General features: G+C 36.7%; 1 protein-coding gene across 1 annotated transcript in view; it reads left to right on the top strand.

The window, feature by feature from the left end:
• Window positions 1-26,265, top strand: part of Myh15 (myosin heavy chain 15) — a 123,391-nt gene that overhangs the window by 48,676 nt on the left and 48,450 nt on the right. The window contains 5 exon segments of the mRNA XM_077795524.1: window positions 364-394; window positions 397-536; window positions 12,744-12,883; window positions 18,584-18,695; window positions 25,760-25,878. Of these exon segments, the coding sequence (XP_077651650.1) occupies window positions 364-394; window positions 397-536; window positions 12,744-12,883; window positions 18,584-18,695; window positions 25,760-25,878 (542 nt within the window).

Raw genomic sequence — 26,265 nt, 5'->3', positions numbered from 1 at the left:
TGGAGCAAAACAATTAGTGCCTGTCCCCTCAATCCTTAAAGGAGAGCACAATTACCTTTACTGGAGTTGTTATCATCCAGTAATACAAGGCTCTGACAATGATCTGTCCATTAAGTCATTGGTAACTGAGCAGAATGCATTTTTCCATGCCAGATTACATACACATATATGCATACATATATTTTTATTTTTTCTTTGTGGAAGAAAACATAGTTTTATGGACTATATCAGGAATTTGGTTAAATGTAGCTCTTGATGACATTGGATACCTCAATAGGGTTTTGGACCACAAAAGGGAAGACCCTTGGTGTCATGCTCACACTTCCAGTGGTGGCTCTAATGAAGATCTCTGTGTTCTCACAGGTCAAGAGCTTGACTGAGGAGGTAGAATCTCTGATAAGGAAATCAACAAACTTAACTGAGCAACCAAGTCCATGCGGAAAGCTCCTTAGCAGACCCAGGAGTGTCTGCACACAGAGGAGAAACAGAGCAACTTGAGCAAATCAATCCTGAACCTGGGGCAGCACGTTGATGAGGTAAGTAGCAATTGGTGGAGCTAGTTAGCAATCTGTATGTTCACACTTACCTCCAATTAAAAAAAAAATCATGGAGACATAATATTTGTACATCTTTATGAAGTACATTGTGGTAATTCAGTTCGTGTATACAATGTATAATATTCAAATCAGGGTAATGACATTTGCATCTCTTCAAACATGAGTCATTTTTATGTTTGGAATTTTGTGCTCTTATAGTGACTTTAAAATATATCATAGATTTTTTAATGAAAAAGTTCTATAGAAAAGTCAGAAGTAATTCCTCCACTCTGTTTTGTTACCCCTTATTGAACTTATTTCTGTATCCTCTCTCCACTTTCCACAAATGAGTAATAACAAGGCATATTTGTTTTTCTGTGTTTTGCTTATTTTACTTAATCTAATGACCTCAATTCCAAATATGTTGCTGCAGATGACAAGATTTCATCCTTTCTACGGGTGAATAATATTCCTTTGTGCATACACAAACACACACACACACACACACCCCACATTTTCTTTATCAGCTTGTCCACTAAAGAACATATAGGTTGATTCCATATTTTAGCTATTGTTAATACTGCTGCAATAACCATGAGAGTGCAAGTGTCTTTCTGGTATAATAATTTCATCTCTTTGGATATATATCCAGTAGTGAAATTGCTTATTCATATGCTATGTCTAGTTTTTTGAGGAATCTCCATTTGCTTCCTATAATAGCTTTGCTAATTTATGCTAAGTGTATAAGAATTCACCTTTCTCCATATCCTAGGCAGCATTTGTTGTTATTTGTCTTTTCATTGATAGCCATTCTAACTGGGGTGAGATGTTAGCTCCTTGTTATTTTGATTTCCATTTGAGATTGATCATTTTCTCATATTTGTTGACCATTTGTATATCTTCTTTTGAGAAGTGTCTACTAAGTTCTTTAGCCAGATTTTTATCTGAATTATTTGTTGTTTGGTGTTCAGCTACTTGAGTTCCTAAAATCTAGATATTCTAGATTTCATTCCTTGTCAGATGAATAGTTTCAAAATATGCTATGCCATTCTTTAGGTTATCTCTTAATTCTGTTCATTGTTTACACTACTGTGCAGAAGCTTTTTAGTTTGATATAATTCTAATTATATATTTTTAATTTTGTTGCCTGTGCCTTTGGGTCCTATCCAAAAATTAATTGCCTATACCAGTATCTTAAAATTCTTCCTCCTAACTTTTGTTGTATTAATTTCATAATTTCTGGTTTAACATTTTAGATTTTGATACACTTGGAGTTTTGTGTACAGTGAGAGGATCTACTTTCATTCTTTGCAATATATATATCCAATTTTTCCAGCATCATTTACTGAAGAGACAATATTTTCTCTACTATGTGTTCCTTGTGCCTTTATAAAAGACTTTTGGCTGTATAAACATGGATCAATATATGGCTTCTCTATTCTGCTCCACTTGCTTGTATTTCTGTTTTTATGCTAATACCATGCTATTTTGGTTACTATAGTTTTGTTGAAAGTCTTGAAGTCGGTATTATGATACCTCCAGTTGTTTTGTTTTTTCTTGCACAGAATTGCTTTGGCTATTCTGGGTCTTTTGTTTAGGATATTTTATTCTATTTCTGTAAAGAAAGTCATTTGCACTTTGAGGAAATGTGAATTTATAGATTACTTGACTCTTTAGATTATTTTGCTGGTACTATCATTTTTAACAAAATTAGTTCTGATCCGTGAACATGATATACCTTCCTTTTCTTTTCTCCTCTTTGTTTTCTTCAGTGACTTATAATTTCCATTATAAAGATATTTTAATTCCTTGGTTAAATTTCTTCTTACTACATTATGTACAACCAGAAGAATGAGAAGTTATACCCCATATATGTATGTTGTGTCAACATGAATTCTACTGTCATGTATAACTAATTAGAACAAATAAAAAAATTATTCCTAATATATCTTCTGTAGATATTGTGTGAATGGCACTGATTTCTCAATTATTTTTTATGAAAAGCTCATTATTGGTTTATAAAAATACTACTGCTTTTGTATGTTGATTTTTGCATCCTGTGCAATTTACAGATTCATTATAAGTTATGATAATAGCATTTTGATGAAGTATTTAGGTTTAACTATGTATAAAACCATGTCATTTACATACAAGGAAATGTAATTCTACCTTCCCACCATGGGTGCCATTTATTTCTTTCTCTTGCCTAATTCTTCTTGCTTAGGCTGCCAACTACATTAAATAGGAGTGAGAAAAGGTGACATCATTGTCTTGTTCCCAATCTTATAGGAAGTGCTTTCAGCTTTCCCCCTATTCAATATGATTTTGACTGTGGGTTTTTCATATATAGCCTTCAGTATTTTAAGGTATGTTCCTTCTGTACACATTATGAAAGAATGTTGAAATTTATGAAATACTTCTTCAGCATCTGTTGAAATGATCATATGTGTTTTGTCCTTCATTCTGTTAATATGTTGTATCATTTTTATTGATTTGCATTGTTGAATCATCCTTGCATCCCTGGGATAAATCCAAGTTAATCATAGTGTATGATCATTTTGACATACTGCTGAACTCAATTTGTTTGTATTTTATGAGAATTTTTGCATATATGTTGATCAGGGTATGAATCTATAGTTTTTGTTTTATTGTATCTTTATCTGGTTTTGGTATTGGAGTAATGATGATGGCCTTGATGAGAGTTTGTCAGAGTTCTTTATACTTCATTTTTAAACTCATTTAAAGAAGGATTAGAATTAGTTCTTTAAATGTTTTGTATAATTAAAAAGTAAAGTCATCAGGTTCTAGACTTTTTTAGATGGGTTATTTTAGATTACTCATTATTGATCTGTTTAGATTTTCTATTGTTTTCTTGATTTGATTTTGCTATGTATGTATTTATAAATTTTTCCATTTCTTCTAGGTTTTCCAGTTTGTTAGTGTATAATTTTGAGAAGTTTATTATGATGTTTTCAATTTTTGTGGTATCAGTTATACTATCTCCTTTTCATCTCTGACTTTATTTATTTGGGTCTTCTCTTTTTTTCTTGGTTCGTCTAGCTAAAGGTTTGGCAATTTTTAATCCTTTCAATGTTTTTATTACTTTTATTTAACTAATCTTTTATTATTTTATTTACTTATTCTCTTTATTGTCTTTCCTTCTAATAATTTGGGATTTGGGTTTGTCTTGATTTTCTTAGCAATTTCTTAGCAGTTTCATGTTGTTTATTTAAGATCATTTTTTAATGTATGCCTGTATTTATTACTATAAACTTTCCTGTCAATGCTGATTTTATTGTATCCTACATATTTTGATATATTGTGTAGTAAATTACACTTGTTTCTTGGAATTTTTTGATTTCTCTTTTAATTTCTTAAATTATCCACTGGTAATTTAGGAGTATGGTATTTAATACATTTGTAGACCTCCCATTTTTCTTCTTCTTTTTGGTTTGTAGTTTCATTCTTTTGAAATCCAAGAAGGTACATGATATGATTTTGATATTTTTGATTTATTGAGACTTGATCTGTAGCCTAACAGATGATCTGTCCTGGAGAATGTTCAATGTGCTTATGAGAGAATATTCACTGTGCTACAATTGGATGAAAACTGTAAATTTGTATTAGCTCTATTTGCTCTAAAATATGGCTCAGGACAGATATTTCTTTGTTGATTTTCATTCTGGACAGTCTGTCTATTGATAAAAGTGGGGTGTTGACGTACGCAACTATTAATAGGATCTACCTGCCCCTTTACTTTTAGAAATATTTGCTTTTGTATTTAAGTGGTCACTAGTTGAATACATATATATTAACAATTGTTTTATCTTTTTGCTCAATTGATCCTTTTATCAATATATAATGACTTTCTTTGCCTCTCTTTATAGTTTTTTACTTAAATTACGCTTAACTGATATGTTGATTATTTCTGCTTGCTTTTGATTTCAGTTTGTGTAATATATCTTTTTCCAATCTTTCAGTTTTAGTCCATGAAGTGAATTTCTTGTAGTTGGTGTTATGGTTTGGGTCTGGAGTTCCCCAGTGTTGCTATCCTTCTGCTTCAGTCTCCCGAGTTGGTGGGATTACAGGGGTATGCCATAAAAGTTTATGTTGAAGACTTGGTCCCCAGTGCAACAATATCCAAAGCTGGAGCTTTTGTGAAGTGATTACATCATTAAGTCTCTAACTTCATTCGTGGATTAATTCACTTAGTGGATTAATAATTTGAATGGACTACTAGGAGAATTGCAAAATGTAGGTGGGTGTTTCCTGGTTGGAGAAATAGATCATTGGGGGAATGTATGCCCTTGTTCCTGGCTCCTTCCTCACTCTCTCTTTCTCTTTCTACATTCTTGCTATTATGAGCTGAGCAGTTCTTCACAACACTCTTATGTGAGGATGTTCTGCTTCCCCTTAACCCAGAGCAATGGAGCCAGTGACTATTAACTGAAACCACGAGCCAAAATAAATTTTTCCTCCTCCAAGTTGTTTATGTCAGGTATTTTAGTCACAGAGATGGAAAGCTGACAATATAGTTAGTTCAGGGTTTTATAATCGCTTCAGCCAGTGTTCGTGTTTTCATTAGTGAGTTTAATCCATTTACATTCAAGGTTATTATTGATAGTATAAACTTCCTCTTATTTTGTTAATGATATTCTTTTTGTCCTATATATTTATTCCTTTATACCTTTATTATTATGTATTTTGTGATTTGATAGTTTTCTACTAATGTTTTATTATCTCTTTCTCATTCATGTATTTGTTCTTCTAGTGTGTTTTGTGTAGTCATGTGTTTTCATGGTGGTACTTATTATCATTTCATTCCTAGTACAGGATGCCCTTAAGTATTTCTGTGCAGGGATGGTCTAGTGGTGATAAATTCCTTCAGCATCTGCTTATCTGGGTAAAACTTTATTTCTTATTCATTTTTGAAAGATGATTTTTCTGGATATAGTATTCTTGACTGCAGGGTGTATTTCTTTTAGTATTTCAATATTTCATCTAATTCTCTTCTGGCTAAAAGTCTAATGGAATTTCCCTTATATGTCACTTGATGCTTTTCTCTTGTTTTTAGGGTTCTATATTTTTGTACTTTGACACTTTGACCATATTATGCTTTGGTGAAGATCTTGTTTGTTTGAATTGAGCTGGATTCCTTTAAGGTTCTTAGATTTAGATGTCCATATCTCCTTTAAGATTCTGGAAATTTTCAACCATTATTTAATAAAATAGATTTTCCTCACCTTTTAGAATTTTCACAATGAAAATATTCTTTTGCTTAATTGTGCCCCCTAAGTTTCATTCTTTATTATTTGGACTGAGTAGGCCAATTCAAAAATTCTTTCTTCTGCTTATTGTAGACTGTTATGGAAACTCTGTATCGTATTATTTATTTAATTTATTGAAGTTTCTAGCCAAATGATTTCTTTTTTTTTTTTTTTTTTGAGAGAGAGAGAGAGAGAGAGAATTTTTTAATATTTACTTTTTAGTTTTCGGTGGATACAACATCTTTATTTTTTATTTTTCTGTGGATCAAACCCAGCACCCTGCGCATGCCGGGCAAGCGCCCTACCTCTTTAGCCACATCCCCAACCCAACCAAATGATTTCTTATTGTTTCCTTTTTATGATTTCTACTTCTTTGGTAAATCTCTCCTTTATATGCTGAATTATTTTCTTCATTTCTTTATATTGTTTATCTGTATTCTCTTGAATGTCTTTTAGTTTCTGTCTTAATCAGCTTTTTCATCACTGTGATTAAAAGACCTGACAAGACCAATTAGAGGAGGAAACATTTTATTTGGCTCACAGTTTCAGAGGTTCAGTTTACAGTTGGCTGACTCCATAGCTCTGGACTGGATGAAAAGCAGTTCAGGAAGAAAGCAGTTCAGAACATGGCAATCAGGAAGCAGAGAGTGCACTCTGCTCACCAGGGACAAAATATAAACCCTAAGGCACATACTAAGTGACTCACCTCCTCCAATCACACCCTACCTCTCCACCTGTTTCCACTGCCTAAAGTTGCCAACTCAAATGGATTAATGCTTTGATTAGATTAAAGTTCTCCTAACTGAATCATTTTACCTTTAAACTCTCTTGCCTTGTCTCACACATGAGCTTTTGGGAGATACCTCACATCAAGTCATAACATTCCTTCCCTGGTTCCCAAAATCCGTGCACATCTCATAATGCAAAATGCATTTTGTCCTTTTCCAAGAGACCTCATAGTCTCTACAGCTGCAGCATTGCTCAAAAGTCCAAGTCCAGAATCTCCAAAACTCAAGGCAGACTCTCTAAATGTAAGCACGTGTAAAAATTAAAAGTAAGTTACATATATATATATTCAGTATATAATGGTACAGAGTAAACATTTCCATTTCACAAGGAAGAAATAGGGGCATAGAAAAAAGATATGGGACCAAAACAAGACCAAAATTCAGCTGGGTAAACAAGTCCTATAACTCCCTGTCCAGCATCTGGGGAATATGACATCATGAGGTTCTCTCCAAAGGGCCTGTGTAGCATTGCCCCTATGGCCTTGCTGGTTGCAGCTCATGGCCTCTTTTGTTTCTTTTTCTGCTTGATTCATGCAGCTTTCTTTGGCAGACATCCCAAATTATTGGCATCCCTTAATCTCAGGGGTCTACATTGTAACTTTAGCTTCCTTCTCATATCTTCAGGCATCACCCTCTCAGGGCTGCCCACAAGGACTCCACCCCTGCTATACTTTGCCTGGCCTCCTAGGTCTCTTTCTTGGAGATCAAGCACCATATGATTGATGTGAAGGTCTGCCAGCATCTTGAGCAGTAGCCAAGCCTCTTGGAACTATGACTATAGCAGCATCTGATGCATAGGTAGCTGAGCATGGTAAAAAGCCTTCCTAAGCTCACCTGTGAAATTGAGGTTCTACCCGCCCCCCCATGGATACTTAGAGAATTTTTACATTTTAGACTCTTGGGTTTGATATGGGTGTGATCTGACAATTCCTGGGATGCCCTCAAACCATTTTTCCTACTATTTTTGTAAAGTACTTAGCATTTCTTTCGTGACTCTAATGTCTTTAACAACCCCATCTTCCTTAGCCCCAGATTTACTTGCACTTTTCACACCAAACTCAAGATTTTTCAACTCTTTTTTTCTCTGTTCTCTGCTCCTGATTATTACAGTAACTTGGCTAAAAGCTGCCTATAACATATATGCCATCACCTGAATTCTGTACTGCCTTGAAATTTCCTCCACCAGATTAATTAATACATTATCTTTAAATTCAGTCTCACAGAACGTTTCAAAATGGGCAAATGTAGACAACTTCCTTGCCAAAACATGAATAGTATCCAATTTCCAAAAGAGTGCTCCTTTTTCTCTGAAACCTCATGAGCCCAGTCTTTATTATTCACAGTTCTATCAGCATTTTGGTCTTCTGAGCTATCACGAGAATTACTCATTAAGCTCAACTTACAACATTCTAAAATTTTCCCAGATTGCATCTCTAAATTCTTCAAAAATTCTTCCTCCAAATTCCAAAATGCTCCAAAATCTTCTAAACTACATGGTCAGGTTATTCACAGAAAACACCTCTCTTCTTGGTACTAATTTCTGTTTTAATCAGGGTTGTTTTGGTTTTGGTTTGGTTTGGTTTTAATTATTGTGACCAAAATACCTGATAAGAACAACATGGAAGAGAGAAAGTTTATTTCGAACTTAGAGTTTCAGAAGTCTCAGTCCATAGATAGCCAACTCCATAGCTCTGGGCATAAGAAGATAATGGCACATAATGAAAAAGAACATAATGGACACAGAACATAATGGCAGAGGAAAACAGCCCAAGACATTTAGAAAACAGAGAGCTCTGCTCATCAGGGACAAAATATATACCCTAAAATTATACCCCCAGTGACCTATCTCCCTCAGCCATAGCCTACCTGCCTACAATTAGTGCCCTGGTTTATCCATCAGTGGATTAATATACTGATTAGGTTAAGGCTATCACAATCTAATTATTTCACCTTAGAAAATGTTTACAATGTCTCACACATGAGTTTTTGGGAAATTCCTTCTATCTAAACCATACCAATTTCCCTAGTATTGTTAAATTGTTTTTCAGCTACATCAGAGATTTTCTTCAAATTAGGATCTCTTTCTGGAGAATTATTATTCTCATTTGGAAGTATCACATCTCCTGTCCTGTTTCTTGTTGTTCTTACATGATATAGGTACACCTGATGTAACATTTATGTCTTCCAATATTTTAAAGTAGTTTTTGTCTTCCTTTTCATATCTTCAGGCATCACCCTCTCGAGGGATGCCTACAATGACTGGCTATTATCCAAAGCTCCCACAGAATCTAGTGTTGCTTCACATATATGCTGGTACCCTGTTTGACACTGGTGCTGCTAAAGCTTATGACTCTTCATTTAGATGGGATACAGGATATCAGTTGGGTTTGATTAATAGGGGAGCTCAAAAGCTTAGTCTCTATTTGATTTCTTCTCCTTTGATTGATGTCAGCAATGTCTGAGTGCCTCAGTAGTCCTGAGTGTAGCAGTTCAGGAAGGTGATTGTATGACTTTGTAGTGGAATTGCAAATATGTGTGTCCCCAGACTCCACAGAGTTGAGTCCTGATGAGCAGCAGATGAGCACAAGCAATTTTGGAGTCTGTGGTACTGGTAATCAAGGACTTGAGGTTTTAGAACATAAATAGGAATTTTTCTAGGTCTTGTTCAGTGATTGATGTTGGTGCTAGGGCTTGTAATGCTGTTAATCAATTTTATAGAGCAGAGGAACACACATGATATCTTCTCCAGATCCAAAGGGATAAACACAAACTGTATCAGGGCTTTTGGCACTAGTAGCAATGGTCCAAAGTTCATGACTGTGGGGAGGATACTTTCCCCAAGTCCCCTGGTATATGTGCAGGTATTGTTGGGACCTGTTTCTGTATCCATATTCTTGGAGTTGTAGGTCATGGAAGAGACTTTCTTAATATTACACAGTTTCTACATGGGTGCTGCTAGAGCTTATGACTCTAGTCCTGGAGATACATGATATGGATGGGAATGCCCCTAGGTCACACAGGGAAAGCTCTTGGAAAAGATTTGTGATGTTGGTAGCCATTGTCGTGGGGTTACAGAACATGGATGGGATATTCTCCTGGTCCTCAGAGGCAAGTTTAGGTGTTGCCAAGGCTGCCTGCACCAGCAGTTGCTGTCCCTGGGCCATGGGCTGAGAAGGAATACAGGTGATACTGGGGATTGGGACCACTGGTAGCCACATTCCTGAAGCTACAGAACTCAACTGGGAGTTTTTCCAGATACCAATGGGCAGATATAACTGAAGTCAGGATTTTGCAATAGTAGCTACAGTTTCAAGTTGTGGGCTGAGGAGGCGATCTTCCATAGTTCCAATAATGCAAGTGCTTGTGACTAGGGCAGCTGCTAGTCCTAAGCTTCAGGGTGTTTGAGGGGACTGTCCTCACTCAATGAGGTTTACATTGGCCCAAGAATTCTAATAGTGTCTGAGGGACTGGTTGCCAGCCCCTAAGCCAAGATCACATCAGGCAATGATTATTATAGTCGCTTGAGTTCTGGAAGTTGAAGGTACCAAAGTGGATCCATTCTTTAAAGTAGAGCAGTCACTTTTAGAGCACACTGCTCCATGAACCAGACTTAAAGCTTATAAAGGCCATGGAATTGTCCTGCAGTTAGGACAACTGCCGTGACTGGCATTGCTGGCACTTCCCTGCTCTCCTTTTCCTGGCAGTCTTGAGTGGCACCCCCTCCCCCCTGCAACCTCCACCACACTTGGAAAGCCAGGGTTGAAGGTATGAATCATTTTTCTTTTCTCCAGTTTGCCTTTCAAGGTCTTCATGCTGTTTAGGGTTCCCTTCACTTTCTGCTGATTTCCAGAGTTCCCTCTCAAGACTCTCCTTGAAATAGCTTTTTCTTTGTTGCCCTAGTTCTTCTCTGTGGCAGAGTCACATGCAGGGCACCTGTCTCTGTCATAATTTTCACAGCTGTGGCCAAAAGATCTGACAGGAACAATTTTAGAGGAGGAAAAGTTTATTGTGTCCTCACAGTTTCAGAGGTCTTAAGCTATAGATGGCTGATTCCATTGCTCTGTGGTCAAGTGAGACAGAACATTATGGTGGAAGGGTATGGAAAAGGAAAGCAGCTCAGAACACGGGAAATGGGAAGCAGAGAAAGAGTCACAAGCTATGTTCTACCTGTACTGTTGAAAACTACTTGTGAGATTCTAAAAGTGTTCTGCCTCTAGACACCCTATAAAATCAAAGTGTTTCAGACTAATCTCAATGTGTAGATTCATAATTTTTCATTTCTCTCTCAACTACTGACAGTGTGGATGCATTAATTTTCATATTAGTCTCCAAAGCTTAGTTTTTATTAAACTACTAAACATGTAGATTTTTTTGTTATCTCTTTTTTCTCTTGCTTGTCTATAAATGTCCTCGGTTACCTATTATTTATATTACTTTTCTTCCTATTTCCACTAATTGCCTATCTCACAAACATCAATATAAGAAATCATGGATGCATTTCTCTGTGTGTGCATACAGACACATTCTCTTTGGTGTCTCTTATGGTGTGGATGTGAGGTGTCCCCCCAAATCTTCTGTGTTAATGCAGGAATTTTCAGAGGCGAAATGGTTAAGTTCTGGGAGCTGTGACTGTAACTGACTGGGTAGTAACTGTAGGCAGGTGGGACATGGCTAGAAGAGGTGGTCACTGAGGGAATACCCTGGAAAGTTACGTCTCTTGTCTCCTACTCCTTGCATCCTAACACCACTGCCCTTAATTGAGCAGCTTCCCCCTTGCTGGGTCCTTCCCCCATGATGTGCTGTCTCACCTTGAGCCCAGAGCAGTGGACTCAGCCATCTATGGACTGAAACCTCCGTAATCATGAGCTCCAAATAAACTTTCACTCCTCAAATTTGTTCTTGTCAGGTGTTTTGGTCACAGTGACACAAAAGATGACTAGAACCTTGTCCTGGTCCATTCATGATGCTAACTGGCATAGACATGGGGCTTATAACCAAAAGAGATTCTTTCTCGCAGTTACAGGGACTGAGAACTCATAGATCAAAGTATTGGTAGATCTAGTGTCTGATGAAGGACCGCTTCCTCCTTCAGACACGGCCATCTTCTTTCTGTGTCCTCACATGGTGTGAGAATTGATGAACCTTTCTGGGATCTCTCCAGTGATGACAACTAATCCCACTCATGAGGGCTCTGTCTTCACAACCTATTGATCCCCAAGGGCCCTGTCTCCTAATGTCTCATCATTACTTTGGAGATTAGGATGCATATGCATGGGGGGGGGCAGGGGATACAAATATTCAGTCTGTAATACGTGGGGTTCATACACTTTCATGTTTTTATATATACAGCTTCCAGCAATTCCCCCTCCCTACCCAAATTGAATTTCATATTTTTTGCTGGTTATAGGAAATATTTTCCATTGCTAAAAAATAAACATATCAATAAAAAGAAATTCATGTTGTAACTGTTATCTAACTTCCTGCTAAACTAATCTCTGTATCCCCATTGCCAAGACTAATCCAGATAAACCTGGGATGTTGTGACCAACTTGGTGAGACATCAGAATAGTGTCATAAAGTTGTGAACTAGAACTTCCCTAAGCAAGATGGAGAAGGGAACATGGAATCATGCCATGTTGTTTGAAATAAACAGTGATTCTGAGTCAGAAGAGCCAGGAAGGCTTCAAATGATCCATCAATTATCACCTGGAGACAAATTTGCTGGATGTTGCTCTAGGGTGCAGAGTTTGGATTTGTGAGTATAATTTACAAAGATTATTTTTACAACTTGTGAGGAAACACTGCTGAGTAAATGAACTTATCCTTCTGTGAAATGAGCTGCCATGGGAAGAAGTGAGCTTCCCACTACTGGAAAGTGATCAAACAGGAGGCTCCTCATTGCTTTCCTGGGACGTAACTCAGAGCCCATAGTCTCTAGAGTTTTCCTTTAGTCACTGATTTCTAGATTCTTTTGTTAACATATTGATGTGTACAATATTTATTTTAAAATACTTATGTAACTGGGCATCATTTTCAGAATCTATGCTTATATTTTTCTTCTCCTTTCCCCAAGGTAAGTGGTTCATGAGCATAATTTACTAAAGTATAAACTACACCTTATTATTTGGTTAAATAATATCTTCTTTTGTCAGCTGGAGAGTGCCCTTGAGAGGAAAGCAAGAATGAACTGTGAAAGGGAAAAGCACAAACTACAGGGTGATTTAAAGGTGAACCAGGAAACTGTGGAGAACCTGGAGAGCAGCCAGCAGTAGCTAGCAGAGTGGCTCAGGATGTAAGCACCTTTCTGTTGACATGTGGTTCAGGAAAAGAGGTTAAAAGAGCAGTTCTGTCATTCCACTTATCCTCGAGACTCTAGGCAGGTATCTAAGACCTCAGGCAATGACAATAGGTTTATGAATTTTTTTGATGGGCTTTTAGATAATTTTTTTAAAAAACAGTAAATGCATAATGTGGAAGATAACAGTGTATCTGAAAAACAGATGAGAATCAAAGGTATAAGGCACTTGAGATATGAATTAGTGGGAATTTAAGCCTACAAGATAAACTCAGAAATGCTCACTTATTTTTACTCATGCTTAGAGTAATGGCATAAAATGCAAAAATATTTGACTTTAATATACTAATATACTCTCTGATCACTTAAATAATATTTTATAGCTATTTCATTCATACTTGTGTAGGTATTTATTGTCAAATAATTTACTATATAAATATTAAACCTTAAAATCTAAAGCAAGGGGCTGGGATTGTGACTCAGTGGCAGAGCGCTTGCCTTGCACATGTGAGGCCCTGGGTTAGCACCATATAAAAAATAAATTAGTAAAGTTACTGTGTCCATCTACAACTTAAAAAATATTTTTAAAAAATCTAAAGCAAAACATGGCAACAATCAAAATTAAGGAAACTCAATTCACATTATTTTTTTAAATATTTAGGTACCAAAAAAAGTATTTATGTACATACATATGTATTTTTCTTGGACTGAGCATTGAACTCAGGGTCTCATGCATGCTAAGCAAGTACTCTACCACTGAGCTCCATTCCCAGCCCTCACATGGATTCTTCTCTTTTTCAATTTTTTGAAGATTACTTATTGATTGATTTTTATTAGTTTATTTTAATAATACATAATATGGTACATTGTAACATCATTATCATGTATGGAATACAATTTGCTCTAATTTAATCCCCAGGACATTCCCTTTCCTTCCTCTTGTTCCCTTTCCTGTACTCTACTAATCTATCTTCTATTCATTCATAGTGTTCTTTTTTTTTTCAATTAGTGCCTTATGGATATACAAATAGGTGAGATTCACTGTGGTATATTTATATATGTAAATAGGAAAGTTAGGTCAGATTCATTGTGCCATTCATCCCTTTTCTGAATCTTCCCCCCTCTCCTTCAGTCTCTTTTCTCTACTGATCTATTTTAGTGGAATTCTCCCATCTCTCTTTCTTTCTTTCTTTCTTTCTTTCTTTCTTTCTTTCTTTCTTTCTTTCTTTCTTTTTTCCCTTAGTTTGGTCTAGCTTCCACATATCAGAGAAAACATTCAGCCTTTCACTGTCTGAGTCTTTTTAAAATTTCACTTAGTGTGATGGTTTCTGGTTCCATCTATTTACCAGCAAATGAAATGCAATAATGTCATTCTTTTTTTAAGTCTGAGAAATACTCTATCATACAAACACACCCCCCACACACATTTTTTTTTCATCCATTCATCTGTTGATAGGCACCTAAGTTGGTTCCCATAGCTTGGCTATTATAAATTGTGCTACTATAAACATTAGCGTGAAGGTGGCTTTCTCAATTTATAGTTCTACCCATTAGTGAGAAATACCATCCCATTTATTGATTCTTAATTTTACTTCTTGTGTTTTAGAAATCTAGTTGAGGAATTTGGTTCCTAGGCCAACATAATGAAGATTTGGACCTATTTTTTTATTCTGGTAGCCACAGCGTCTCTCATCTAATGCCTAGGTTTGTGATCCACTTTGAGTTTAGTTTAGTGCACAATGAGAGACAGGGGTCTGATATCATTTTGTGACACGTAGATTTCCAGTTTTCTGAGCACCATTTATTAAAGAGTCTATCTTTTCTCCAATGTAGGTTTATGGTCCTTTGCTAGTATGAGAACATAGTATTTCTGTTGGTTTTTCTCTGTGTCTTCTCTTCTGTACCAGTGGTCTTCATATCTGTTTTGGTGCCAATACCAGGCTGTTTTTGTTACTATAACTTTGTAGTATAATTTAAGTTCTGGTATTGTGATGCCTCATGCTTCACTTTTCTTGCTGAGGATTGCTTTTGCTATTCTGGGTCTTTTTTTTCCCTAATGAATTTCATGACTGCCTTTTCTATTTTTATGAAGAACATCATCGGAACCTACATAGGAATTGCATTGAATCTTCTACCTATCCAAGAGCATGAGAGAGCTTTCCATCTTCTAAGGTCGTCTTCAATTTCTTTCTTTAGTGTTCTGTTGTTTGCCTTCTAGAGTTGTTTCACTTCTTTTGTTAGATTGATTCCCAAATATTTTATTTTTTCAAGGCTATTACGAAGGGAATAGTTTTCCTAATTTCTCTTTCAGTTGATTTACTACTGGTGTATAGGAATGCATTTGATTTGTGAGTGTTGATTTTATATCCTGCTAGTTTGCTGAATTCATTTATGAGTTCTAGAAGTTTTCCAGTGGAATTTTGGGGTCTCCTAAATATAGAATCATGTTATCAGCAAATAGTGATAGTTTCTTTTCCTACTTGTATCCCTTTAATTTCTTTCATCTGTCTAATTGCTCTTCCTAGAGTTTCAAAGACTATGTTGAATAGAAGTGGTGAAAGAGAGCATCCCTGTCACATTCCAATTTTTACAGAAAATGCTTTCAATTTTTCTCCATTTAGAATGATGTTGGCTGTGGATTTAGTATATATAGCTTTTGCAATGTTGAGATATGTTCATACTGTCGCTACTTTTTCTAGTGTTTTGACCATGAATGGATGCTATATTTTGCCAAATGCTTTTTCTGCATCTATTGAGATATTCATGTAATTCTTGTCTTTCACTCTACTGATGTGATGAATTATGTTTATTGATTTCTGTATGTTGAACCAACTTTGCATTCACTGGGATAAATCACACTTGAAATGGTGGGTGCACTATCTTTGAAGTGTGTTTTTTTGTGATTTACCAGTATTTTATTAAGAACTTTTGCATCTGTGTTCATGAGGGACATTGGTCTGAAGTTTTATTACCTTGATATATCTCTGTCTGGTTTTGGTATCAGGGTGATACTAGCTTCATGGAATGAGTTTGGAAGAGATTCTTCCTTTTTCTATTTCATGGAATATTTTGAGGAGGGTTAGTGTTGAAGGACACGTAGTGTGGTGGCAGATGCCTGTAATCCCAGAGGCTAGGGAGGCTGAGGCAGGAAGATTGCAAGTTCAAAGCCAGCCTCAGCAATTTAGGCCCTGAGCAATTTAGTAAGATCTTGTCTCAAAATAGAATATAAAACAGGCTGGGGATATGGTTTAGTGGTTAAGTACTCCTGTGCTCAATCTCCAAGAAAGAGGGGAAGGGGGGTAGAAAGGGAGAGATAGAAACAGAGAGAAAGGGATAAAAAGAGAAAGAAATTCAGAAAAACATAAAAGTATTTTTAAATGTTTTCTTCTAAACATTCTGATTTTTACATTTTTCTAATTAAAATAATAAATGAGTCAGATAAATTCATAGGTAGAGAATGAGAAAGAACTGTTGCCTCACCTTCAGGTAAATGTGCTTTAGGTAGTTGTTTATCAAATGCCTATGCCTGTATTTATATCTATGTGTGATGGTAGTTGTCAATGAAGCAGCATCTATATGAAGGTATCCATACCATAGAAAAGTATATCTAGAGAGAGGGAGAACGAACAGTGTCTAAGAAGGTAAAATAACGTACACAGAAGTGAGCTCTGGGGAAAATCGCTTTTTAAACTTATAATTCCTTATGAGGATAATAAAAATGAGTAGCTAATTTATTTAATGTTTGCTGTGAACCCTGGACATTGAGCTAAAATCCTGGACATGTATTTTTCACTCATTAATCTTCCTGACAACCTTTGAGCTAATATTATTGACTGCAACCGTACTTTAAGTGTCAAGCACAAAGCATGACCAATGATATGTAATCAGTGTAAGTAATTTAATTTTGTGATTATTATTCTTGGTGATTAGAAGATGATTGCACTGAAAATCAGTAAGTTCTATAGCCACTGTGGCCTCAAAACATTTGATAGTACATAATTATTTATGAATTTTACACTATGTGACTCTTTTATACTATATTACCCTGCTAGAAAGTAATTAAAAACATACCAATTAATTTTAACACATGCACATATAGTCTTATACACATCCAGGTAGATAATTTTTCTTTGGAGCTAAATAAATTTCTCAATAACCAACATTCAAAATAATTTTAGAACAACTTTTTATATACTTATCTTCTGAAACATTATGAGCCAAATAAGAAAATTAATCTCACTGTGTGAATATAATTTATTTTCAGACACAATAATAATCTCCAGGTGATTATTTATCATGTTTATAGGCTTGTCTCCAAATGATGCTTGACTTTATCCCAAATCAAAACAACAAAATTTTCAATTTATTTAAAACTCAAATTTTGTTATCTTCATCACTTCTAAAAGATTCCAAAATTATTACTGAAGAAATATTTCAGAAATGTTTGATTCACTGAGAGTGCTGTTTCGGATAAACATGTTGGATCCTGTGATCTCTAGATGGAAGGAGATCACATTTTACCTAGAGGTGAAGATCATATTTTTTTCTTTCAGCACCTTCTTTGTCATACCTCCTCTGTAGAACTGATAGACTACTTATCTGGTTTGACCTTAAAACATGCTTTCCCTAAGCCATGGTACTTTTTTTCAATGGAAAGGAAATTTTCGAAAATCAATTCTATCCTTTTCTTCCCTATCCTAATGTATGCTTAATTAGTTAAGGTGATGTTAATGACCATCAATACCCTTACTGTGCTTTAATACAACAATGCTATCAATATTTGTGGAACTATTCACCCCAGCACTGAAAAAATAGAGTTCTTATCACTACTTTCCTTGTTCTAATAATCTTGCCATTAGTGGTATCAAATGACTATTCACTTTGGTAGTCCCCATTCCTTCAGTAATTCTAATTTGTTGCTGAAAATCTCCTAATACTGGAGACCCAGTGCAGACAAGGAAACTAAGAAGCCAAGTTTGTTAACTGTATGAAATTAAATTGATACTGTTTAAGAGGAAGTTGCTTTGACTTGATATTCATTATAGTGATCAGATTTTTGCCTAAATTCTGGTAGTTGAGATTGTCAGGTAAATGAACTCTAGATGAGTAAAGTATTATATATAAAATTCACCTTGAGGGATTGGGAATGAGGCTCAATGGCAGAGCTCTTGCCTGGCCTGTTTGAGTCCTCAAGTTCAAATTCTGGCATTGCAAATAAAAGAAACAAACAAAACCTTATTGTTTTAAAAAATAATTCCTGGTTAATCTTGTCTTTCTTGCCATATAAAATATGGTTTCCTGTTCCTTTGGGAAGTGCTCTTTGGTAAGGTTTTACCTCCATGTATATAATTTAATGACACTGCCTGTCATTCAATGCTGAAAGATCTGGAAAAATCTTCAAATTCTAATTCTGGTCTTGGTACTGATTGGGAGAAAATTCATTTAACTTCCTATGTATTCTATTTTCTTTAGTTATGCATTGGGGATCAAAGTGTCATATTATCTTTGTTAGTTGTAAAGAAGAAAAAAACCCAATAGAATAAAGATCTTAAATATAGACTATGCTAAAAGTGCTTGATACATAAATCAGAATTATTTATTGCTACAGACTTGAACACAGGGTTTGAAAGAGGCTAGAACTTGAAAGAACCATTTGAGCCAAAGTGGAAAAGAATAATGCTCTGACCTTACCTGTAGACTTAACCAGAGGCTGGAGGAGGCAGGAGGGTCCAGTTTGACTCTGCTGGAGATGACCAAGAAACAGGAAGCAAAAATTCAGAAGCTTCACCAAGACAAGGAGGAGGGCACAGTTGGAGGTGATGTCTGCCTTTTTGAAAGAGGCATGTAGATAGTCAACTCAAAGTCAAGAATCAGGAAGCAAACCTACAGCATATCAAGCAAAAACTGGAAAAACAGTGGTTTGTAACTAAAAGTGGATGACCTCCTGACCCTTGTTGAGCAGATGACTAGAGCTAAGGTAGCTACTCCTGAGCCCTCCTCGTGGACTTCTAAGCATGGTCATAGGTAGGAGAAGGGAGGGGAGAAAAAAATCAGAATGATGACTCAAGGTGTTAGCTAAAGCAGGCTGTAGCTCTTGCAAATGACTAGATCAGGCCTGACCTCAGTGGCCCTTACTATCATGCAACCATCCTCTGAATGACACCTGAGAATGGCTTCTGGTTTCATCAGAATTCTAGTCCATGTTCTTTATGAAGCTTTCTCATGATTCTATTAGTAAGTTGACTAAAAAAGTGAAGCCACTAGCCATGTCTCTCATGAAGAACGGCTTCAAGTTTTGAGCACTCCTTAGGGATGGCCTAGGGACTAACAGTCTGTCTAAATAAATGGTGGACACAAACAGTCTTGTTGAGAAGAGGGAACTTTTTCTTCTTTACATCCTCTGGTGTCTTTTTGCCAGCTAGCACTAGAAGAAAATTTTATCATATGTTCTTTCTTTGCAGAGTCTGTGAACCTGTGTACTGCAAGTTCTCATGTCAAAGGGTTAGTCTCCAATCACCGGTAATAGCAACTGTGACTTCCAGTAGTAAAGAGGAGTTTTGCTTTATATTAAGCAAAACAAATGACTGGTTACTGCAGCCTCCACTCCTTGTAAGCAGAATTTGTAAAGTCCTAGGAGACACACATAACCGAAATACTGGTATTTATTACAGCAGCACCTTGACCTCTTGGTGCCGATTTTATCTTGATCTGGATGTGCTGACATAACAAAATACCTAAGATTGAGCAATTTATAAATAACAGAAATGTACTTCTCATGGTTCTGAAGGCTGGGAAGGCCAAGATCAAGACTTCAGAAGACTTGGTGTCTAGTGAGGGCTCTCTGCTTTAAAGATGGTACACCTTGCCAGGTGTCGTGGCACAGGCCTATAATCCCAGTAATTTGGGAGGCTGAAGCAAAAGGATTGCTAATTCAAAGACAGCCTCAGCAACTTAGTGAAGCCCTAAGAAACTTAGCAGGACCTATTTCAAAATGAAAAGGGCTGGGGATGTAGCTCAGTCAACAAGCACCTCTAGGTTTAATCCTCAGCACCAAAAAAAAAAAAAAAAAAAAAAAAAAAAAAAGTGCCTCTTTCCTGGTTCTCACATGGTGGAAGAGCAAATGCTCTGCCCTCACATGGCGAAGGGGAAAAGGAATGAACATTCCTTTGTACTTCTTTAATAAGGTCACTAATCCCATTCATCTCTTCCTGCATTATGTGATCACCTCCTAAAGGCTCTACCTCTTAATGCTGTAACATTGTTGAATAACTTTCAACATATGAATTTTATGGTACACATCACACTACATAACTTGGCACCCAACCATCCTGCCATTATCTTACAATGCAGAGTGAGCATGCCTAATCTGATCATTTAAAATCCAAAATATTCCAAATTTTTAAAATTTTCAGTACCAACATGTGCTGCAAGTAGAAAATTTCATACCACAAACTTTGTTTCATGCATAAAATGGTTAAATATGTTGTATAAAACTATCTTCAAATTATGTGTATAAGGTATATATCAGCAACAAAAATGAATTTTGTGTTTACAGTGCTATCCTCAAGATGTCTCATTATGTATATGCAGATATTCCAACATCTGAAAAACATCTGAAATCTGAAGCACTTCCAGTTCCCAGCATTTTTAATAACTTGTTTCTATCTAGAGGGGACTCCAGCCTTCTCCTTCTCCTTGTATCTCTTCTGCATTTTCTGTGGATTCCCTCTTTCCCTGGGTACTAAAAACTTTATTTTTCCAGGCTTCATTTGTATCCTATCTCAGCCCAGGTCCTCACTGCCACCATCCCCTCCTGTGCTTCTCATCCTAAGGGACTCTTCTGTTCTGCAAATATTAGTAGAAAGTCATAAAATCTGAAAGCTATTGATAGATTCACTGTCAGTTCATTCCAACCCAGTATGACTCTAGATATGCTTTCTTGCTCAAAAGTTCTTGATCATTATATTTTATACAAAATCTTTCCTCATATTCTGAACTTGCCTTTCTGAATACATTCTTTCAATAAATAAGACCAATTAAGATTAAGACCACTCATCTCCTCAGCTTATACATTTTGTTTCTCTTTCCATTTCTTTTTTTTCCATCTCTCCAATGAATAAATTATTGTTCCACATAAACATGATTTATCTATTCCAAAAAAAGAGAAGCAAATCCAAGTATAAAGGACCTAACTTTAGAAGCTAAAGGTGGTGTCTTGAGAGGAAAGCAATGCATTGGTATGTGCATCTCTAACAAAAGAATAGTTTTCTATTTATTTCTCACTGTCTTAACAATTCAACTGAGAACTATGTAACTCGAAATAAAACTTACTATTATCCCTCTTGGTTTGGGAGTTTGATAGTCAACATGTAAAGATACAGTTAAATGACAATTGAGACAGAAGTCATTTGAAAATTACTTTGCTTGTTATCTGGCACTTGGGCTGGGTTAGATAGAAAGCTGGGATCTCTCCTTGAGACCACTTCACAGGGCTAGCATGGACTTTATTACAACATGGAAGTCACAGGGGAGTTGTACTTCTTACACAGCAACTCGGGGTATGAAGGGTATGTGTTCCAAAACACTAAGGCAACATTGCAAATATTGTGACTTAGAATGCTATAGGGTCTCTATAACTCCTCCTGTTAGTTACAAGCCACAGGGACTGGGGTCTGTATAAGGGTGTGAATACCAGAGATTGTGGCTCATTGGCAGGCTATCTTTAAAGACTGTAACACATAGGTTACACATAGGTGTATATCTCATCATTTGCTTACTCTTCAATCCCTGAAATATGTCTGTTTCCTTTCCTTTTTTTTTTTTTTGAAAGTGTGCTTTTAAATTTTTCCTTCAAAACTTGGCAATATCTTTATTTCTCTCAATCAGCTATGTAAAACCAAACCACCAACTTTTCCCGAAGCTGGCATTTCCTTCCGGATGTATCTGTCACTGGCATTGATTTTTCCTATCGCCCAAGCTCCAAGCCTGTTACTTGTTTTCCTTCTCATTTTTTGCTCTCCAATTATTGCAGCAGGTCAATTCTTCACTGTCTCGCCATCCTCCTCTCTTATATCCATATAGGGGTCTCATTACATTTTAGCTGTACTGTAACAGTGGTTTCCTAAATTATCTTTTTTGCTTCTCACCTTTCTTTGTTCCAATCCATCCTGTATAGTACCCAGACTAATTTTTCTAAAACATGACTTTATTGAATTATGTCCCTGCTTAAAAATGAACTCAAAACCTCTGCTTTCAAGGTGTCCTGTGGCTGTGATCAGGCTCAACCTGCCTTGCCAGTTTTAGATCCCATTATTTTGATTCACAGACCTTCATTTCACCCCAGCTAAAATGATTGCCTTTCACCAAATATCCATTTTTCCCACAAATGAGTCATTTTCTACTTTCTGGAATACTCAAGTTCAACATCTTATGTTAAAAATTTGCCCATTCTTGAATTCTTGTAGAGCTTTGGGACTCCCTCTTGCTTTCTTGCTTTCTATAATCTTTTAATTTTGTGTAATGGAAAGCAGAAACTAGGCCTTTGTACAAAATCTGCACTAAATTACTAGCATTATTCTGCATAGGTCTTTTGGGCTGATAGGTTCAGGGATTTGTCCAAGGTCACAAAATTTTATGGCAGAGATGGGCCACAACTCCAGATTCTGCATAAGTCTGCAAGTGGCCCTATTCTGATGCCTCAAATATTTTTTGGTAGGATGAATTCATTCTATTCACTCTCAAGTGGGTATATATTATGCTCAACTTTTGTTTGAATTGTTTACTTCATCTTTTTTCAAATTATAATGCCAAGAATGCAAATGCTTAGTGATACAGTAAAAACAAAAGCATTTTCAAAAGCATATGATGCTGACAGAGAGGCCCAGGGCAATTTAGAAGTGATAGGCAATCTCACAATTATCTTGATTATTTTGAATTCCCATTGGTTCCTGCATTTCTGGGAGGCAGCATTTTTATGCCCCATTTTAAGAAGCAGCTTTGAGATGAATGTGCATTATTGCATTAACCTTCTCTTCCCTGATTTCAAAATTTACTGTTTTTCTCTGTTTAAATTAGAAATCCTTTTGACAGTTCAACTCTTTGCATTCTATATCCCTGTGCAGGCCAACTTTAGATAAGTACACATATTGTCTTTTATGAATCCTGCTTTGGAAAATACTTTATAAATTGAAAACACTGTGCCTATGGTTAGCAGCGTCTATGGATAACCACCACATGAAGGTTTGTCTAAGGGAAAGACCCATTGCCGCCATGCCCCAATTTTCTTATGCCTCAGGACAGGTGCTTTTCCTCTTTGCCCAGGTGGGCTGACCACTCACAGATATGCACGGCCCAGTGGACTCTCACCACATGGGCCTCTCCTGAAAACTGTGGAATCTTTTGCTCCTTTTCTTATTATTTCCTAATACCATTGACTATGTGGGTTTATAGAGATCTGGGCCCTTTCATTTTTTGCAAGTAGGGGCATAACATAATGTATTCAGGGTCACAAGCAGAAGTCCCATTTCTCACATGTGAATATGTTTATTCTGGTTTGTTTAAAGGATTATTTTTACTGAAAACATGATGAAATAAAGATGCTTCACATAGTTATTGTATTTGTATCCAATGGCTGCTGGGATCTAGGATTTGTGGCAATTCATGTCAACTCCTACTGAAGTCCATTCATCCTTAACATTTGACCCTTTTACTATTTTTTGTTTTGTTTTGCATCTACAAAGGCCATTTCAGTTCAAATCCCAATTCTGACCCTGATTAGCTGTATGAATTTGAACAAGATATTTAGACTCTCTGATGCTCAGTTTTCTAATTTATAAAACAGAGAAAGATGAACTCTTGTGAGCTATTGTGAGGGATAAAGTGTGTGCCAATTTTTGCTTTCAAAGTCACTTTCAGAAGTGAGAGAAAACGTTCAACATTCAAAATTAGAAACTGCAGAAAACCTAAAAACCATTGCATTTATCACTACAGTAGCCTTTTCTGCTTGTGAGTGAATAACTGAGCACACCTGGCATCACCTCTGTGCTGCTGATGAATGAGAACCTGGTCATCAAATCTCTGCCAGGTCTAGATTCACAACCACCGAAAAGCTTGTATGCACCATGGGCCATCTGCAACCTGGAACCACATGGCATTCTTCTAAATGAGCATGTGCCAAAATTGGTTCTTCACTTCTTTGTTAATCAGTGGGAAGCATCTTGACCAAGTTAGAAAAACAAATTTGGAGGCTAGGGTTTATGAGGAAAATTTGTGACATTACTAAACACTGTGGGCTTGTTGTCCAACTTCTCACTAAAGTCGGTGTACTAACCATTATTAAGAGCATGTTGTGTGTTAAGCATTGTATTAGAGATATAGGAGCATGTAAGGTAGCAGTCTTTCACAGGATGTTTAGAATGCTCACCATTGTAAGCTTAAAGAGAACAGTCTTCAACATACCGTGGGCTCCTACTAGAGATGGCCAAGGTCTTTGCTGACTCGGAAGTTTCCCAGAGGACTTTTAAACATTCCTGGCCTTTGGACAATATTATTTCCTAATAATTAGGCTAACAGCTGGGCTCACCACCAGCTTTCACCCTTTCACTATGTCTCACAGTTTTCTCAATGTCATGTGTGCAATTCTTTCTTTCTCTCCATATTGGTACCCTTTCTTTGTGAAGATAAGAATTAACACACACAAAAAGCCCAGAAGAGCACTGAATATACAATAAGTACCCAATATTGGTTAGCTGCTGCTGCTGTTATTGTTCTTTGTGTCATCATCCATTATCATTAATATGGGGGCAGATGAAAGGTATTCAGAGATAATTTGAAGATTAGTTTCACAAAAACAGCTATATAAGATCTAAAGAACCATGGAAGTCAACCAGTGTAATTTTGCCATTTCTGGCTGTATAAATTATAAGATTTAAATTACAGTTAATTTCTGGGTAAAAAGGGACATCCCCACACAGCCTACATTTGGCAGTTAAGACTGAGAATCGTGATCTCAAAATTATTTGCATGAGTTTTCATAGTGTGACAGTCTAATCACTTTATGGGTTACCTAAACCAGAGAAAAATGCAAAAGCCAATGGCATATCTTTTTCTTCAAGCATGAAAAGTCAATTCTGAGAAGTTGAAGTTGGAGATTCAAGTGTTAGTCCAACTGAGTTATCTTGAGTTAGCAGCATAAGTGATCAGAAGGATGCAATTGCTTTGACAGATCAAATTTGTTATTAGGTTTTTGCAACTCAGATCCGTCTACTTTCTCCTAGCCCACTTGGCCAGTTCCCTAGGTTTTTTTCCTTCTTCCCTTCCTTCCTTCCTTCCTTCCTTCCCTCCCTCCCTCCCTCCCTCCCTCCTTCCCTCCCTCCCTCCCTCCCTCCTTCCCTCCTTCCCTCCTTCCCTCCCTATACACCTTCCTGCTTGTTCATTGAGGCTCTATTATGTTGTAGACCCTGTTCAAGGCACTACAGACCTGTGATCAAGCAGAATTTCTACCCTCATGAAACATTATAATGAGAATAAAAGTTGAATATATAATATGATGTAAAATCAGAAAAGAATCATGTGTGACACCTCATTAGTTTTTGACATGTTTCCTTCTCCAGAAGAGTAAAGAATCCTGGAGAGGCTCCAAATACCCTAGGAGTTGGATTGCTTCCCTACACCTATAATGTGAAGTAGTTTTGATTTCTTAGAGGCCTGTACCCTTTTCTGTACATTTGTTGTACTTGCTTAAATTAGATGTGGTTTCCCAAAGCTGACTGAGATCTTTACTGCAGAAGAGCTCCTACAGGTCCCTGTGCCAACCACTCCTTCCTTTCTCATGCAGCTAATGAGCATGACTAACCCTTCTTTCTTAACTTACAGGCTAATGCTGAGAGACTCTGTAGTCTGTATGAAGAGCACTTGAATGAAGCAGATGCAAAACTAGATGAGGCAACTCAGGTGGCCGATGACTTGACAGCACAGAAGACAAAGCTACAGAGGTAAGTGAATGTGCTGCCTCACATGTGAGTAATCCTCACTCCCAGGAGACTCACGGAGGCACAGTTGGGATGATAATTACCCACAGACTGGATGGGCATCCGCAGACTCTAGTGGATGAATGTAGCCTCTGCATTACCCCTGTTCACAGATATGCTTCTGTCTGGAAAGGGTCACCTCTTTGGTGCTTCAGGAGGCTCTGCCCAGAAGAAAAGCACTTGTGCCACTGACAAGATCAAAGGGTCGTAGGGGCTATCTACATTGTCTAGTAGGCATGAATTCTTTACAACTTCTGCATTGAATGGGCACTATTGCTAATTTTTAGTGAAGAACCTATGTTAGTTTTACACTCAGTGAAAGTCAGAATCTGTATATTGGCCTACATAATT

Source organism: Urocitellus parryii, chromosome 2 (genome assembly GCF_045843805.1).
Source record: "Urocitellus parryii isolate mUroPar1 chromosome 2, mUroPar1.hap1, whole genome shotgun sequence".
Lineage (NCBI taxonomy): Eukaryota > Metazoa > Chordata > Mammalia > Rodentia > Sciuridae > Urocitellus > Urocitellus parryii.
The sequence above is the reverse complement of the archived record's forward strand: the minus strand, read 5'-3'. Positions and strand labels throughout refer to the sequence as shown.